Below are 18079 nucleotides of genomic sequence, written 5' to 3' on the forward strand. Positions count from 1 at the left end.
GTTAATTTATGTCCATGTACCTGTTGCTTGAATTTAGCTGACTTGCAAGCTGAGCTTCCATAGTGGGTTGATTACGTTTTGCTGTTATAAATCCATCTGTCTTCATGCTCCGTGGTAGCGCAAGGACAACCTCTTAGCAAACGTCTGGAACACATTCCATTGGTTTGAAATGCTGCGCAGAGCTTGGATCAACACTATGTGAGATGTCAAACTCTCTGGCAATATCAGTAATTCTGCAGCCTTCAAGCTTTCCAGTTATTCTTTCCTGTGTGAAATCATCTAGGTAATGTCTTTCAGATTACGAGACATCCAGGTACAACTTTATTCCTTCATGAAATATGATTCGCTTAGTGTAGTCTTTTGCCTTTTATCTTGTTGAGTGCTATCACACAACCCCTTTGCACGTAATTTGAATGTTTACTCACTTTCTACTCAAAATTGTCAGTTATACAAATTGCCACAAGCTAATTCATCTGGATTTATGTTTATAATCTTCAGAAATAGTGTTCGTCCTTAGGCTTTGGACACCAGTGTAGTCTTTCTCTTCTAAATTTACTGCGATGGAGCATTGTGGTCTTTTTCCAATTGATTCTGTGAGCTGTATCCAAAGCATGGTCTGCAAGGCCTGATTGACCTTAGTTGTGACTGCAGATGTATTTTTTGTGTTCTTTCATGCATATGTTGACTGATCTTCCTCTCTGTCTATAGTAGGCCAACTTACAGGAACAGAGCACTTTATATATGCCATGCACAGAGAGAGGAGGGAGCTGGTCATTAGTAGAATGTATAAGGGTACCAAGCTTTCGATGGAGCATTAAAGCTGTGCAGAAATTATTTGTTTAAGACCCAGGCTATTTTTTCTGAAGTGCCTTGGAATCAGGCCTGCCACAACATGAAATTGAAATCTCAAACCATAGGATCTAATTGGAAAACACAAACTATTGCACAGATCTGTGTATAGATATGAATGACTATTCAAAGAAGTATTGAAGTCCCACTTTATCGACCAAACCTTAATTATAACGACTGCATTAAATTATTATAATTTAACTTAATTATCATTTGCAACCCAATAGTTTTAACTTGACAACTGCATTTATAGAGTGATTTTAATTTGGCATGTGCACTCTGCTGTTCTATTGTTCAAATTCTGTACATTTTGTTTTTAGCTCATACTGATAGTATCTTACAAATACGAAGGACGAAATATTTGTAAAATGAATATAATTTTCTATTGTGGCACACATGCGACTGTATAATAATGTGTAGTTTGTAGTGTTTTTGTTGAATGTAGGATTTTTGAAGTTATTATTAGTGTGTTGAAGTCTGCATTTTCCAAGAAAGAAGTGAGCATATCTTACTTCAGGGAATTACAGCTTCCTTTGTGAAATTTGTAGTCTTTGATCTCTTGAAGAAAATTAAAAATAAAAAAAAAGCAGTCAGTCGCATTAATTAGATACAGAATTTTAAATGTTATTTTAAGACCATTTACAGTGCATACAGTTAGAGAATAACAGTTTAAAATTTCAGTACTTGTTTTAATACATGATTTTAAATGCAGTAGGAGAACTTGATCTGTTACTATTAGAATTCAGGAAAAGACACTGCAATTAAAATCACGCTATTTAACAGTCATGGGTTGAGCAGGATACTTTCCCAAAATTGTTAAAATTTTAGACATATCTGTTCAGGTTGAGGTGATGAATATTGGCTTTTGGCTGTCTTTTGACAATCCTTCTTATAAAAATTGGCTTCAGTGTAAAAACTGTGTAGTCTTATTCCAGTGCATCCTGTATCTGGTGGAGGTGGTATAATCTCTGTTCTTCCAAACATTCTTGAGAAGACTGACTTGCCTATCCATAATATGAGAGACTGTACAAGCAAAGAATTCTGTGTGCTCTTGGAGTGTATGGCCCCCTCCTCATTGGGCACCTGTCTGTAGTGAAGGGTACTGGCCCTTTTTGTTCTTCTTCTTTTTCTTTGCTTTTCTTCCCATTTTTGTCGCTCTACTAATCTTGTATAACAGTTTAAAATTTCAGTTTAGAATAACAGTTATATTAATAACAGTGTCCTTTCTTCCAGACCCCCACCAACACCTCTCTCTCTGTTTGCCATTCAGTGTAACCTATGGAATCCTCAAAGGGAGATCCTGGTAGTCTTACACTGCATTGGCATCTGATTTGGCAAGACAGGATGTCCTAGATGGGCTTGGCCAAAATCAGTGGGCTTGACTGCAAGGGTAAATGGTTTTGTGGTAAGCCTCCTACCTCATGGTCCAGCATAACCCTGACATTCCACTCCTCATCACAATCATTACTGGTAGTGGGCTTCCATGTGTGGCTTTGTGGTACATGAAGAGCTCTGGTGCCAAACAAAAATAAAAAAATCTCCAGAGCATAAATTCATCTCCAAACATTTCATGTGCCTCAATGAGGTCCCAACTAAATACTGGTACTATAGATACATCATTTGTTAACAGAAATAAGAAACAAAAGACGTGGTATCAGTATAAATGTACCAGTGTTTCTCATTATCAATGCAACAGGTGAAAACCCAATTGGAAAAATATCATCCTTCTTTATTCAAAAGGGTTAAGAACTGGTGTGATCTCCCACAACAGTCAAGAAACTACATTTGGGTGATATCCTTATGGAAACATGCACAACACTCAGAAAAATTACTAAAGGTAATATCAATTATAGTTGACACTTCATAAAACACTAAACTCTTCTAGAGGAATGTGATTTTTTTGATGTTCCAGATGAGGAGATATGATCAGAGCTTAAAGATCAGGGAGTGATAAATAATGAGGCATACATCCTAATATGTATGTATGCATGCATACCTCTATTTTGAATCCACCCAAGTCTCCAGTATCTATAAAAGCAGGGTATTTTAACTGTCCTGCTAAGCTGTATATCATAATGATCATGGTAAAAAACTTGCTCTGCAAAAATAGCTAAATGTTAACTGTTAGTGAGATCATCTAGCCTACTCCTGTGCATGTCAGAAGTGGAAGGATGAAAAAGAAATACAAAAGATTAAAACAGAACAAAAATATATCAAGATGCAAAAGGAAGTTGCTACCTTCCTTTTTGGATGGTAACAACTTCCATTGCTACTTCCATTCCAAGTAATGGAAGTTGCTACTTTCATTACCCCCACACCTTTCCTGAGATCCTCATATGCCTATTTTACCATCTAATAATTTCACAATACCTGAACTTTATGATCATGAGTGCTTCTCTGCAGAGTGCATCAATCACACGACCTATGGTCTCACTTCAGAAAAAAACTCAAATGGTCCAGTTCAATGAGAACCCACTGATTAAATAAATTATGATAAGGATATCACTTAAAGAAAAAGAGATACTTTGTTATCCACTGAAAGTTAATTGAACTTACCAAATGATCCTGCTGTAAAATCTCGATGTATCTTTAAAATACCAAAGCGCTCTACATCGATTTTTTACAGAGGTCAAGTCTCGTGAACTGTTACAAAAAATAATCTTGTTTGTATGTATGTATTTTATTAATGTAGTTAACCCTGTGTGAAGTGAATGTATTTACTGTTTTAATGTCGAAAACAAGGGCAATGCTTTCCCAGGGGAACTTTGTATATAGTTATGTGTAAGAGTGCAGGAAAAGTTGTTTACTAGTTTTGTATATAAGAGTTGCTTACTGCACTAACACCTTTAAAGATAGTATCAAGAGTGCCTCTAGGTTTAGAGAAGTTTCCGCAGCCCCGAAAGGAGAAGCAAAGTATCAAAGAGGTCAGCTAGTTTTAGAGACAAGTTTCTGCGCCCGGCAAAATACGATCAAAAGATTGCACGGAGGAGAACAAAGAGCGCGTTAAACTGTAAAGAAGATTAAAGAGTCATGCCGAATTCTTTGGGGTTTATTACCCTTAGTGCAAGGTCACGAGATCGCAAAATAAAAGGGACTGAGCCAAGCATAAGAGGCAGCCCGGTTCCAGTCATTGCCAGAGAGAGAGGACTTCCAGATGTTGCCGAAGAAGGAAAGGCTTCCAGACGCCAGAGAGAGGGATCCCGGTTGAGAGTTGGAAGCGGCAGTTCGAGCTATTGGAGACTGCAGTCATCCAGGCATTTTCGGCGAGCCAAAGCAGAGGAGAAAAGGTGATGTAAATTACCTGAGACAGCATCGCTCGGAAGTTTTTCTTTTCACTGTGGGAGAACAACCTTTTGCTGGAGTGGATGAGTACCGCAGTCCACAGTCCGTTATTTTCCCGATGAGATATTACTGAAGCCAGACATTCCTGAGGAAGCTCGAGATCTGAGATGAAAGAACTGCCCTAGAACTTTTTGTGCAAGACTTTTGACTGAATGTGTGATACAGAGCCTTTGTAAGTTCCATACTTTGCACAATTCCTCTTATAGTATGTTATAGAAAGACTTTTAAGAATTTGGTTAATAGCAGTAAGAAGTGTCATGAAGAGAATCGATTGGCATATTGGAAGTTGATATAAAAATTGTAAAGATAACTTAACAGAGAGTTAGCTAACTTCTTTGCAAGTAAACCAGAAGTTTAATAAGTTGAATTTGTAAGCGGAGAGTAAATAAGATTGTAAGTTGAAGAAGTTAATTAGTATTAAAGTAAAAAGGTTATAATTTATGCTAAAGATTTTATAAATGGATAGAGAAAGCAATCTCCCTATTGATTAATTCATGTATAATTTGCAAATAAATGTGTTTTAATTATTTGTTAAAAGAGTGCTGCCTGATCTTTTATTTTACAACTGCACTGTTCTTAAATAAATCCGACTTGTGAGCAGGAAGTAATTTAAGGCAATAAAAACACAGTTCAGTTACGTACGAACCACAACTGTTAAAGTATACATTGATAAAAGAAAGTTCGCTCGTGAGAGAGAGGGAAATCTACCGGAAGTTTTATTTAGTCTTATGCCAATTAAATGATATATTGGTGGTGCAGTCTGACAAATAAATTTTCAGTATTCATAGGCATTTGACTAGTAAATACAGAAGGTGGATAATCATAGTACGTAGTAGAGTAAGTGAGAAAGGTTAAGAGAGAAAAAGCACATTAGAGTAAAGCTATTATTTTAAAGTAAAGATATTACATATAAGAAAATAAATCAGATATTACACTGCCACGTGAGATGATATATTGAGCATTTTTCCAGAGGAAGAGATGGACATTAGCCATTCAAACGTTCCAAAATCAATTGATAAATATAAAACTGGCAAAAGTAAGCTCTCAGCCTCTCAAAAATCAAACATGTCTACAAAGCCAAAACAACAGGAAAATTTTTACATACAGTGTAACTATCATTGATATCATGCCAGAATTTCGATGATATGAAGATTGTGCTGCAGAAAGAATGTTTTCTGTTTCTGTCTGCAGTAAACATGTTTAGAACTCAACAAGAATCATATCTTAAGGAATTTAACTTTTAATAAGTACTGAACAACCACAAGGTTGTGAGTTAAATGAGATTGAACTGTATAATCTTATATTGCAAACTGCCAAAGCTCATACTTGTAACAGGTGCCTTTAATAGACACAATACTCTGTGAGATAGTTCCAACACAAATGCATGAAAACATATATCATTGAACAAATGATCGACAATCCTAATCTTTCCAATCTTAATAATGGAATCAGTACTTTCTTCCACATGCTTGCCTGCTTATGTTCTACAATTGATCTAACAATCTTTTTGTCATCCTGCCATCTTCCCAGTGCTCGTGTAACTTGTCGAAGAGAGAGAGAACATCTATGGAAGCGATAATTTTCTTGTTATTTGCACTCTGTCTTCACAGGAAACTTGTTCTCCTACACGAATGTATATGTGGAAAGTGGGCAAAGCTGACTGAAGTACTTTTTTCCCATCATTATTATTATTATATATGGCCATTCCATGGAGCCAAAAGACTCATCAACAAGAGACCCAATCTATCCATCAACACAGTTTCGATCATACATCTCCTTAAACCTATTCACTGTTGGGGCACTCATCACAACCACCTCTACCAATCCATTCCACTCATTCACCACTCTTCAAGTAAAGAACATAGTCTACACACCTTTAAGTGTAAAAGTAATATATTGCATCCCTTGTTTTCCCCATACTCCCCATGTATTGAAAAATTTCTTCAGTGTCAATCTTATAGAATCCCTTTAGTAAATTTAAGTTTCTATCATATCCCCCTCTCCTCTGTCTGTCAGCTAAACTCTGCAACCCATGCATCCTCACAGAGAACATTCCACAGACCTGTCACCAACTTGGTCTCGTTTCTGAATCCTCTCCACCACTTCCCGATCCCCAAGAAATGCAAGTGAGTGACCAAATCTGTGCACAGTAGTCATCATGTGGCCAAATCATAGCCTAATAAAGAGGAATAATAACCTCCATATCTTTACTTGTCAATGTGTTCTTCAGCATCCAAGTAATCCTCTGAGCTATTTTGCCAACTCTTGCAATATGTCCTCTGAATTTCAGATCTCTGTCCACCCTTAGAGACTAGGGATCACCTTTATATCCCTAGCCTCATTAATTTCCTGTAAACTAGTACCAGCAATATGATATAGAAGTGTGTTATCTTTTCATCCTGAAGCCTTACATTTTGCAACATTGAATTGATAATCATTGTCCTGTGGCCACACTGCCAATTTATTTAAATCATTCTGTAAGATATCTACATCATATCAACTGTTGCCCTCCTTAGTTTTGCATCATCGACAAACAACTGAATATCCCCCCTTCAAATATTCTACTATATCATTAATGTACAAATTAGAATAGTGATCCTAGTACAGAGCCCTGATCCACTAATCACCCTCATTTGCCTTGATTCCACTCCACCATACACCATCCTCTGATATCTCTCAACCGTGCCACCAGCCTTATATCCATTCCCATTTGCTCCAACTTATGTAATAGTTTTCCATGTGGTATTCTGCCAAATGCTTTTGCAAAGTCCAGCAGTATCATGGTATAACCATTTTCTTTATTCTGCTGTCATCTTATTATAGACCGTGAATAAATTACTGAGTCAGGACCTACCTTTTTACAAACTTATGCTGCCACATATAGAGTATCATATTTCCTATCCACCCATTCCTGAATTTTACTTTTAACCAACTTTACCAATACTGTAACCACCACCACAGAGTTACTAATTGATCTGTAAGTTGCTACTTCTGTCTTGGAGTCACCTTTATGTAATGGAACTATCTTACCCTCTTTCCGCTCCATTGGAACCTTTCCAGAGCTGGGATTAAACAACTTTATCAGAGGTACTGCCAGTTCACTTGCACATTGTCGTAGCATACAAATTTACATGCCATCCAGGCCCACTTCTGTGTTCACATTGATATTTTTCAATATACTTAATACCTCCAGTTCATCTACCGCAATGCTCACATCAGTCTCTGTTACCTCAGTAACTGCAAAATCATCACTTGGATTATATACCCTTGCAAAGTAATCACTTAGTAATTGAACTAATTCTTCTGCTTCTGTCACTTTCCTACCATCAGCAATGAGTAAATCTATCTTTCCATAATCATTACTTCTCTTACTTGCTATGTAGCGAAAAAAATTCTTTTGAATTTACTTTGGCCTGCTTAGCTAATTTTCTCTCAAAATCTGATTTAGCCTTCCTTACCATACTAGTTACCCTTCTTGTGCTTTTTTTTTTTGCAGCTCCTGCTTTATATTGCTAGCCATTCACTTAATCTCTGCTCTGTTTATCCTCCTCACCTTGGCTATTCACTCTGATCTGCCTCACTCAAACAATCCTTGACCACTTCCCCCATGCACTAATGACATTCATTCCATGTAGTTTCTTATGCTGTGGCATTGCTCCAAGTTGCCTCCTAAGTTTGTTATAATTGCCAGCTTTATAGTTCTGCATAAACCCTTTCTTGACTGAAATGTCCACAGGATAATTGGAGTTGCTACTGCAGTTATAGATAGATCCTCTGCTGCTATTACCAGATACAACACTCTCAAACCACTGGTCCCCTTAAATCATGTGCTGTTTCAGACAATTATCCCTTAGTAAATGTATAAATTCCATTTAGCCATGTGCCCTTCTCTCCTTTTAATTCACCATAATTGAAGTCTCCCCTGATAACTGCTTGGCATGCGCTTGTGCTAATCTGCTGATGTAAGTCATCCACATCTTCTGGACCCCCAGGTCTATAGCAGCAACCAACAATATATTTTGTCCTGTTGGCCATTGTTTGCAAAACATAATGCTCAAGGAGTCAATCAAACATCTATCAATGAAGCTGTGAAGTAGGTAACCAATTTAAATTGTACAGGTAAGCAATGGCCACAATTCCAAAAACATCGTGCATAGGTCACAGTCATCTTGCACATTAGTATTTACTGAGCACTGGTGACCTACCTGTGTGCAAACAGTGCAATAAGCATCTCACCATTTGTCATATTTTGGTGGAGTGCCAGCACTTCACTTGAGAAAGGAATGAATTTTTTGCTTATCTGTCTGAGCCCATATACCCTCAAGTAGATGTTATCAATTTATCCAAGTTATCAGACTTGGATAAATTGCGAAAAGTTTTTAACTTTTAAAAAATAATTAATTTATACAAACAAAACACACGCAACTTTTATAGTTTCTGTATTCGGCTTTGAAATTATGTTGGATTTAAAATCCACTTAATTTATATAATTTTGCATCGCCGAAATGAAGCCTTTTGCCTCTTTATTTTAGCAAAAAATTTGTTTGTTCTATTTATATGTAGATACTGATTTGGTTAACTTTTTTTTTTAATTTAAATTTTTTAAAAATGATTTGTGTACATAATGTCCTAATTTATATCTTTATTACTGTTTACTATTACATTTAATATTAAACTCATATTTAAAATTATGAGTTTATGTTAGTATATTATTAGTTTTGATTTTATAACACGTATTATTGGCACTTGCCATGTGCCTGTTATTGATATTATTGTTGTCAAAATAAAATGTAAACCATTTGAAAATTGATGTACTTACCAGAACCTGATAGTTGTGTTACTTTCAATCCTTTTTATTCTAATTTAAAATTATTAAGTGTTGTGTTTTGAAAAGACATTCTCATTACACTAACGGAGACAACGTATTAGCCATTATGATTATCTTCTTACTTCCCATTTATATGGAATGCACATGCTCGCTGAGGAGTTTAATGGGTGATTGACGGAGAGAGCTAATGGAAGTTTAAGAACACATAAAACTAAAGAAATTTTCATCTTAGGAAGTTGTCAAGTTCTATGTGACAGTCGGAAGAATATTAATAGAAGATTCCGAAAAGTGCCTCCGTAGCGCAGTTGAAAGAACGATGGTACGTTGCATTATGATGGGAGGAATCTTTATATGGACTTTTTCAATCAAAGGTGAGTTAGCCGATCTCATACAGAGGTAGCAGGGTTTTTCTCCCGGAAACTCTGGTTTTTCATCCCACATACAGACAAATCGGCCCTTCAGAACACACGCAATTTACAGACAAAAAATACTAGCTGTGGTGGTGGGCAGTAGATGGTGCTGATGTAGATGATTGGTAGTAGAGGATCGGTGTAGTGGTGGAGACTGAGAGTTGTACAATAGGTGTCCTCCCATGATGAGTCTTCGGACTCCTTGGAGGTGTCACTAATAATAATAATAATAAAAGGAATCGTAGAACTGTGAGTCTTTAAACTGAATATTATTGAAAGTTGAGACTGTCAACAATTATTCAGTAAATAAAAGAAGATATTGCAGTTGATGTTCTAATTGTATATTCGAGGAAATGCTGATTGGACAGTTTCATCTGTCTTAAGGACCGGATCTATTTGCTATTTCTACTGGAAAAGGCAACGGAATTAGCTCAACTTAGATATGTTGTTTTGAAGTAGAAGAAGAAACTTTTATTTCTCCAGTATACAAAAATTAGTAATTTATACATCAAACTGAATGCAGAACGTTACTGTCTATAAGGGTGAAGTATAATGCTTTTAATCCCTGCTATCTGATAAGGTTACTGTGTAGGGAGAAATTTATGAGCTACGTGCTCAGCTCGAGTTGGGCAAGTTATAGATCTTGAAAGGGAACTAGAATGGCCTTAGATCGTCTATATTTGCATAATTCCAATTCATCATAATTTGCTGCTTGTTGGACTAATTCATTTGGATGTGAGGACGATTTTGAGAAGTACTTTACTGCAAGAGATTGCAGGATGTAGATAGAAGGGACATATGTGTCTCGATGAAGTTGAACGTTTCTGATGTACCATGGTGCATTTAAGATCATGCGTAAGCATTTGTTTTGCAGTTTAAGGATATTTGAGCTTGAAGTATGGCTCCAGGCAGGGGACGCATAAGTGATAATGGGACTAATCATCAACTGGTAGAGGAGCAATTTGATTTTAATATCTAGTTTGCTGTTCCTGTTGATAAGAGGGTAAAGCTGTGATATGACTTTTGATGCCTTTGCACATAAGGATTTTATATGCGGGGCTGAAGGTAAGTTTTCTGTCTAGCAGTATGCCGAGATATTTGGCTTCTGTTTTCCAGGGAATCCTGATGTTAAATAGAAAGATGTCTTCTTTGGGAGATATTGAATTTTTGTGAACAGAAGAGCATTGCTTTTTTGAGGGTTTACTTGCAGTCTCCAAATGGAGAACCAGTGTTCCAGTTTCAGCAGGTTATCTTGTAGTTTCTTTGTAACAAGAAGCGGTTTAAGAGATCTGACCAAAATTGCTGTATCGTTGGCATAGAGAGCAATGATAGATGACATCGGATTATGTAGGATGTCCACCATGTAAATCGAGGAAAGTATCGGCGCCAGGAAGGATCTTTGAGGCACTCCAGCCAATATCCGCCGCTGGGTAGATTCCGCCCCATTTAGTTTAACTTGCATGCGTCTTCCAGAAAGAAAATACTTAATGAGGTGGATCAGATCCAATAGAATGCTGGCTAAAATCAGCTTCTATAGGAGTTCAAAGTGCCATAATTTGTCAAAGGCCTTTTCTAAGTCAAGAAAGATTGCTCCGGTGTATTGATGCCAGTTGAAGCTGGTGGTAATGTATTCAACTAATCTATGGATCTGTGGAGTTTGCAAAAACCAAACTGCTCTAAAGGTAGGATATTTAGCTTGTTTACAGAAACTTGAATTTTGGAGAGGATGACTTTTTCAGCGATTTTGCCCAAATTGGAAATCAGACTGATGGGGCAATAACTTTGTGGCAGCTGTGGGTCCTTACCAGGCTTATAAATAGGGACCACATCTACCAACTTCCAAGCATAGGGAAAGTATTTGAATCTAAACATGGCATTTATTATTGTTGTAAGATGTACGATGGCCTTTCGGGGTAGCAGTTTAATAACTTTATTAGGGATGCCGTCAGGTCCAGGAGCTTTTTTATTTTCTAAATTTTGTATGATGTCGTAGATTTTGGCTGGAGAAGTAGATGTGAGTTGGCTGGTACAGGTATCACACTGTTTTAGTATGTATCTGACGTGGCGGTGGATTTTATAAATATGATTGAAGTTCAGGTTATCATATGAAAGGCTGCACTGCTTTTCTAAGTTTTTGACTATAGTTTCAGCTTTATAAGCATCTGAGTGAATTATGCCTAAATCCGATTTGAGAGGAGGAAGAGTTTTATATTTGATATTTCTTAACAGTTTTCAAACGGTTTGATCACTGGGTGAAATGGAAGCTAATTTATCTTCCCATAGTTTGTTTCTGTGGGCCTTCAGTGCATCTCTCACTGCACTATTCAACCGGTTGAGTGACTTTTTATCTTGGGGAGCCCTGGTATTAAAGTATCTTTTTCTTGCCTTATTTTCTCCCTGATCAAGCTCATGATATCTTCTGGAAGTCTTTGAGGCTTAGAAGTAGGCGTATTTGAGGTGATAGATGATAAGGCTGCATTGATTTGTTGAGTAAATTTATTGACTGCAGAATCAATTTCTTCTTTAGAGTTAATATGAGGAACAGGACCAAAGTAGTTTGGCAGCACATTGTATAATTTTTTCCAAGGTGTGAGGCAGGGGGAACAGTCCCTTCTGATTGCCTAATTGGAGCAGAATAGGGTTGTTGTCAGAAGTTAATTCGTCAAGTGAATCCAAGTTGTACTACAATTTGACATTTTGGAGGACAACTATAGCTAGGTTGAAGGAGCCAATTGGACTGAGATGAGTTGGCATTGAAGGACCGGCCACAGCTATGCAGTTGGAACTTGAGTAGTTAAACAGTATGCGACCATTTTTGTTGGTAGATTTACTGTTCCAAGCACGATGTTTTGCATTGAAATCTCCAGCGCTGATGACCGGTCCTTTTATGCCAAGGATAGCATCCAGATCTGAGGTCAACGATGTTTTTGTTGGAGGGTTGCAAGCAGCAAAAATTTTTAGGTTTTCAACTGAGTTTGTGAGGACATTAATGCCTGTGATTTCGAGGTTGGTGGTTGCAGGGTTGGTTATTGAATGATGGTTTATATAGTTTTTGATAAGGGTGGCTGTACCTCCACCTCTATACCCAAATCTGTTGTTTCTGTAAACCTGATACCCTCTGATTTTTAGGTTGTCAGCAGGCTTCAGGTGAGTTTCATTGATTAGAAGTATATCTGAATTATATCTATTATTGAATTCCTGCATTTCCAACACTTTGTTTTGGATACCATTGGCGTTCCAAGCGATAATCCTAAGCGAATCTGGAGTGATTTTTTTCTTATGCATCAGAGAGTGCAGATAATATGGATTGAGTTTGCTGTAAAAATCTTTTTGTAACACTTAGTGATGGTTTTGTGTTGCTGAAATCTTGCAGCATATTTGCAAGAGAAGAGGTGATAATAGCTGATAGATTTGAATGTGGATTAGCCAGGTTCTGGTTTTGTACTATCTGTTTGAAGCGGGCCACATCGGCATATGTTCTCGTTTGATGTTGAAGCTTCATTTTCTTAAGGGGCTCAGTTAATGATGGGCGAGCATCTGTTGTCATATTCTTACTTTTGGAGGACCGAGGAGCTTGAATTTCAGGAACTCTCGTACTATATGATCAAGAAGAACCTCATGCTCGTAAGAAGCAGAAAACTCTCGCTTCTGAACCAACAAATGAAGTTGATTCGGACGAAGACTCTTGAATTTCAGGAACTCTCGCACTATACGATCAAGAAGAAACTCACGCTCGTAAGAAACGGAAAACTCTCGTTTCTGAACCAACAAATGAAGTTGATATGGACGAAGACGCTCCCAATTCAGACTCCTCCGCCTCTCCCAATGAGAAGGTTCCACCGATTATCCTACGGGAGAAGCAGAGATGTACATGGCTAACCTACAAATAAATTGTAGATTGGCCAAAAATGTAGATGAGGGCATAAAAATTCAGCCTGCCAAAGTGGCTGATTATAGAAATCTTACAAAGGAGCTGGACGCAATCAACTTCATTTGTTGGTTCAGAAGCGAGAGTTTTCTGCTTCTTACGAGCGTGAGTTTCTTCTTGATCAGTGAGATTAGAGGCAGACACTAGTAAATTGAACTTTTCCTCCATTTGAGGAGAGTCTTCATTTTCTTCATCATCAACTTTGGGTAAAGAATATAAGTTTAAGTAGCCGGGCTATTCTTGTTCAAATTTTTTAAAAAGCTTTTTAATGAAAGTGAGTGCTAGGACTTTGTCAAGAGAGTCGACGATGATGTCGGGATCAATCAAGTCAGCAGGCCATTTCAGTTTGAACTTCTTTTGAAGTTTATTAATAAGTATGATAGCCGGCTCTTCGTCAAGCAGGTCAGGCACACTCATATCGATTTAATTGCGTATGAGAGCAAATATAAATCCTGCAGGTCTAGAGATATGCCTGCAAAATTTATGTAGAGAATCCCGTAGCCGTAGAGAACTGCCAGCAATACCAAGCATTTACTAATGCAATAGTCTACCAGCTAAACAATATAAGTGCAAAAATAGTCACAAAACGAAGAAGCTTACCTCTAAAAATCATTGGGAATTCCCAAAAAAATATCACATTAATCAAAATGCAAGATTAGTAACAAGTACACATAAACTCTCTTCATGATGAACTGCAAGAGGTAAGAGTATTTATACTTCAGTGAGACAGGAGAAATGATATTGTATGCCACATAAAGGAGATGAGAAAGGATCTCATGGAAAAGAAGAAGAAAATGTTTATATTTTTGGAAAAGGCCCTAACAAAGAAACTGACTATGAACATTTTTGTTATCATGAAAACAAGATGTTTAGTTTAGTAGATGTGATTAAGTATATGTCAAACAATCCAATAATAGAATGAGTCAGAGAATGGGTGATATTTTTGGATAAGAAAATCTCTAAAGTGTAGATTATTTTAGAAGGCCTTGGATCCAGTATTTTGTAGTTATGTAATTTTATTTAAAGTGTATATATTGTTTTAGTTTTATTAAATGTATATTTTTTTATTTGGTCTTGAGTCAGTGATTTTCCTAATTCTAAAAGAAACGGTTAAGTCATTGCACCAATCGGAATTGAACTCTTGTGTTAATAATAAACACTCGGAGTATAAAAGCAATCTTTACAGATTAATAATCTTTACACAATGAGTACTGCTATAACCATTGACTTGATGCAATATAACCTTTGATATCCTGGTGCCAGTTAACTTCTAATTAACCAACCAACTCCTGGATAGGAAAGGGGAGAATGTTTATCCTTTGGTGAGTGCTAGAATGAATTTAGTATTTAATTTGCAAATAGGACAGAAAGGGAAACTTGAATACTTGTGTGGCATAGAAATCTCAGTCATCACACCTTTGACATATGAAATGGCAAAGCTAACTTTCCTTTGAGGAAGGACTGGGTTTATTGCCAAAATTATTGTGATTGTGGTCACTAGAGATGAAAGTAGCTGCAATGAGAGAGAGGTCTGTTTCGTCTCCAGTAGCTGCAATCCTAACATCTCTAAAATGACTGATAATTTGAGCCTCCATTCTGGTCTTTCAGAAGAAGTTTCTGGGGTCTCCATTCCATATGCCAAGTGTCAGTGAAGCTTGCCAGTCATGCCATATCTACTAGACACAGAATTCACTGATATAACTAAAGTTTAACACAAAGGCCTGTTTTTATTAGAAAGATTTTATAAAATAAGTAGTGAATTCCATATTCATCATTCAAAACCAAACAAATTATTTTTAATACCTGCTCAGCTTTGGGAAGTGATCCTCCCCATTATCTATCATGAGTGTATTAAATAATTATTTGATATTAATTTTAGTTCTTTTCCGTCATTTCTAGTAGTTACATATCAAGCTCTCTTCCTACTAATTTAATATCATATATTATAACACTTTCAGTTGTTTTATTCAATTTTGTCCTTAACTGTGTACACTGAAAATGGTTTTGAAATTAGACCAAAAATTCTACTTATTAAATTTGTTTCCATTGTAAGTGACTTGCATATCTATATCCTGCAAAAAAGCAGTCAGAATACACTTTTGCAAATAATTGCATTATGGCACTCTGTGAAAGTATAATTTTCCAGCCTATTATGATTCTGTTAGATTTTTTCATTTATTTTAAGGAAAGAAGAAGAAAGAAAAATCTGTGCCTATATGCAGTTTCATCTGAAAAATCATGTCTGTAAAACAAAATGCTAATGTTTCTAACACAAGAAGAAAATATAGTATTTATGTTATACGATATGAAAATTAATATATTAATACTATATTAAAATTTTAATTTAATTTAATTTTTAATACTATATTAAAGTATAGTATTTATTATTATAACAAAAACATTACCAAACAGAGCTGTCAATCATATTTTTCGTTTGATTTTTGTTTTTTTCAGTCCTTATTTTTATTATAACTAAAGATATTTATATTGCATGTAATGAAACTTTGCAATTGAAACATTTGAGACTGCTTTTGATAGTTAATTTGCTTTTTTTTTCTTTTGAAGGATTTGAGAGTAATTAACAATTATGTTAAATTGGGAGAGAAGAAAGTTGGAAAGAGGATTCTGCAAGATGATTCTGACAGTGAAAACCCAAAACGGTTATCTCCTGACCTTGCAGTGCGTAAGATCCAGAATGTTATTACTGAGCGACAGGGAGCTGTTGCTGAATGAGTGTTCAGAATGCCGGTTACATTGCATTCAACAAAAGTGTAGGGTCCCAAATGATCTTTGGATCTTTATAAAGTGAACAGTAGAACGTTATGGACTGGTTTGCTAGTGCTCATCCTAAAAACTAGTCTTAAAACTGTGGGTGTTTGTCTGCACATGTATTTACATGTGCATTGAAATGTATATAGCCCTACACTTTTTTTTTTTTTTTATATATAAAGTTCTTTATAGTATCATTAAATAGTTCTTGAAGTCATCTTCTGAGCTATTAAAGATTGCAGCTTCTTGTTAAGAAGTGCCGTTATTAAACAGTATTCTTATTTGTTCTTATTCTTGTTTTAAAACAAGCAGGGAAAACAAAATCATATGGAGCTGCAAAAATGTTTTTATTAACTCTACTTTTGGGGCAATTTTTTTTTCTTTTTAATTTAAATAAATAGGATTGAACATTGATTACTTGCTATTTGTGCAAGAGAGCATATTTTTTTAATCTTCCTTGGTGACTTGTTAATATCATTTTTGCTGGTTGATCAAGATTAAACCAGGTGTTAAACTTGTTCTAACCTCGGTCTTTTTTGTATGTGTATGTATCAAATCAAGTTTGATGCGATTGTTGATTCCCACATGTTTTAGTTTTGTATAATAGTTTTAATCTTTTTTTTTTGCTATTGCATAGTGTATATAGTTTGAAAATTCTAGAATAATAAGTGGGCGACGTGTATAATTCTTCAACACTAAATAAAAACTAAATACCCAACTTTTTTTTAGTGTATCTTTGTGAATAAGAGTGCCTTCTATGTAAAAATAGATTTGAAGGCAATTGTTACAAAAATTCTAAGCTATTCTACTGCCTCCTATGATAGATGACATTGGACCCTAACATTTGCACTTAGATATAATTATCATACTTATGCAAGTTTCATTTGTACATACTTATGGTTGATGTTTTTTCAGCAGATTTTAAAATTTTTTGATACTCACCTAGTCTGATTATGATCATATGAGATGATTATCAGACTTGCTACCACTAGTTTACTTACTGAATAGAAGTGGTACTTTAGATGGTACTACAGCATTCAAAACTTAGATAAATATGTATAATATTTAAATTTTCTCTGTTAAAAATTAAAAAAAAATTAAATTCTATACTGATTATTAAATTTGCTTATTTGCTAGTACTATTTCAAAAATATGGTATGCTAGACCTGTATTTTTAATCATTGATCAAAATTATTTTAATCAGTTGTTTAAATAGAAATTGTGCTATTTGTAGTGTAATTTTTAAGTCTGTTGTATATATTATTAAAAGTATCATGAATTTTAACTTCCTAATATATAGGAATTGCTAAATTAGCATGTAAATTTGATAGATTTTTAAACAAATGAGTGTACCGATTTGAAGAATCTCTCCTCTAGCAACTTCAGAAGACCTTAGTGTTTTTGCGATCTTGAAAACTTGATCATTGATGAGGATCTGAGATCATTTTCTTGGGTTAAAAGTGCCTGGTTTTCCTACATAATAAGGCTCCTTTTCTCAGATTCTCTTGATGCCCTTCTGATGCACTAAAATGTTTTTTTTTTTTTGTTTGTTTGAAAGCTTTGAATTTGAATCCCACAAAGAATGTGAAGAACATTTTCGATGTGTTTTGAACCTGAAACAAAGTTAATAATCCTTGGATGGAAATGGAAGTCCCCATCCTCCAGCAATTCAGCTTTTTTTTTCCTTTCTCTATCAAACAAATGAGTACACAGAGTTGACAAGCATATTATATACTAGATTTGTGGCCTTGGTTTACCTCAGTTAATTATAAATTCCATTCCATTATTGTAGCTAGTGTGTCATACCAGGTAGCCCTCAGCTTTAATACTAAATAAGTTGAATTTTGTATAGCATAATTTTTACAGCTGTATTATAATAAAACAAGTAGCATGATACTCTGAAACCAATTATGTATCAAATTCCCAAGAGAGCTATATCATTGCTCTACATTT

At 35.6% G+C, this 18079-nt stretch overlaps 1 protein-coding gene across 3 annotated transcripts in view; it reads left to right on the forward strand.

The window, feature by feature from the left end:
* LOC150096609 (retinoblastoma-like protein 1) overlaps positions 1-16830 on the forward strand; it is a 488590-nt gene extending 471760 nt beyond the window's left edge. For all 3 annotated transcript variants that reach the window (XM_090408756.1, XM_090408757.1, XM_090408758.1), the window contains one exon: positions 15923-16830. In XM_090408756.1, the coding sequence (XP_090264882.1) occupies positions 15923-16090 (168 nt within the window). In that variant the 3' untranslated portion in view covers positions 16091-16830. The remainder of the gene's footprint in view (positions 1-15922) is intronic.
* Positions 16831-18079: the final 1249 nt, after the last annotated feature.

The sequence above is a fragment of the Typopeltis vanoorti genome, chromosome 18 (assembly GCF_054136105.1).
Source record: "Typopeltis vanoorti isolate ZY-2024b chromosome 18, IOZ_Tvanoo_1.0, whole genome shotgun sequence".
NCBI classification, from domain to species: domain Eukaryota; kingdom Metazoa; phylum Arthropoda; class Arachnida; order Uropygi; family Thelyphonidae; genus Typopeltis; species Typopeltis vanoorti.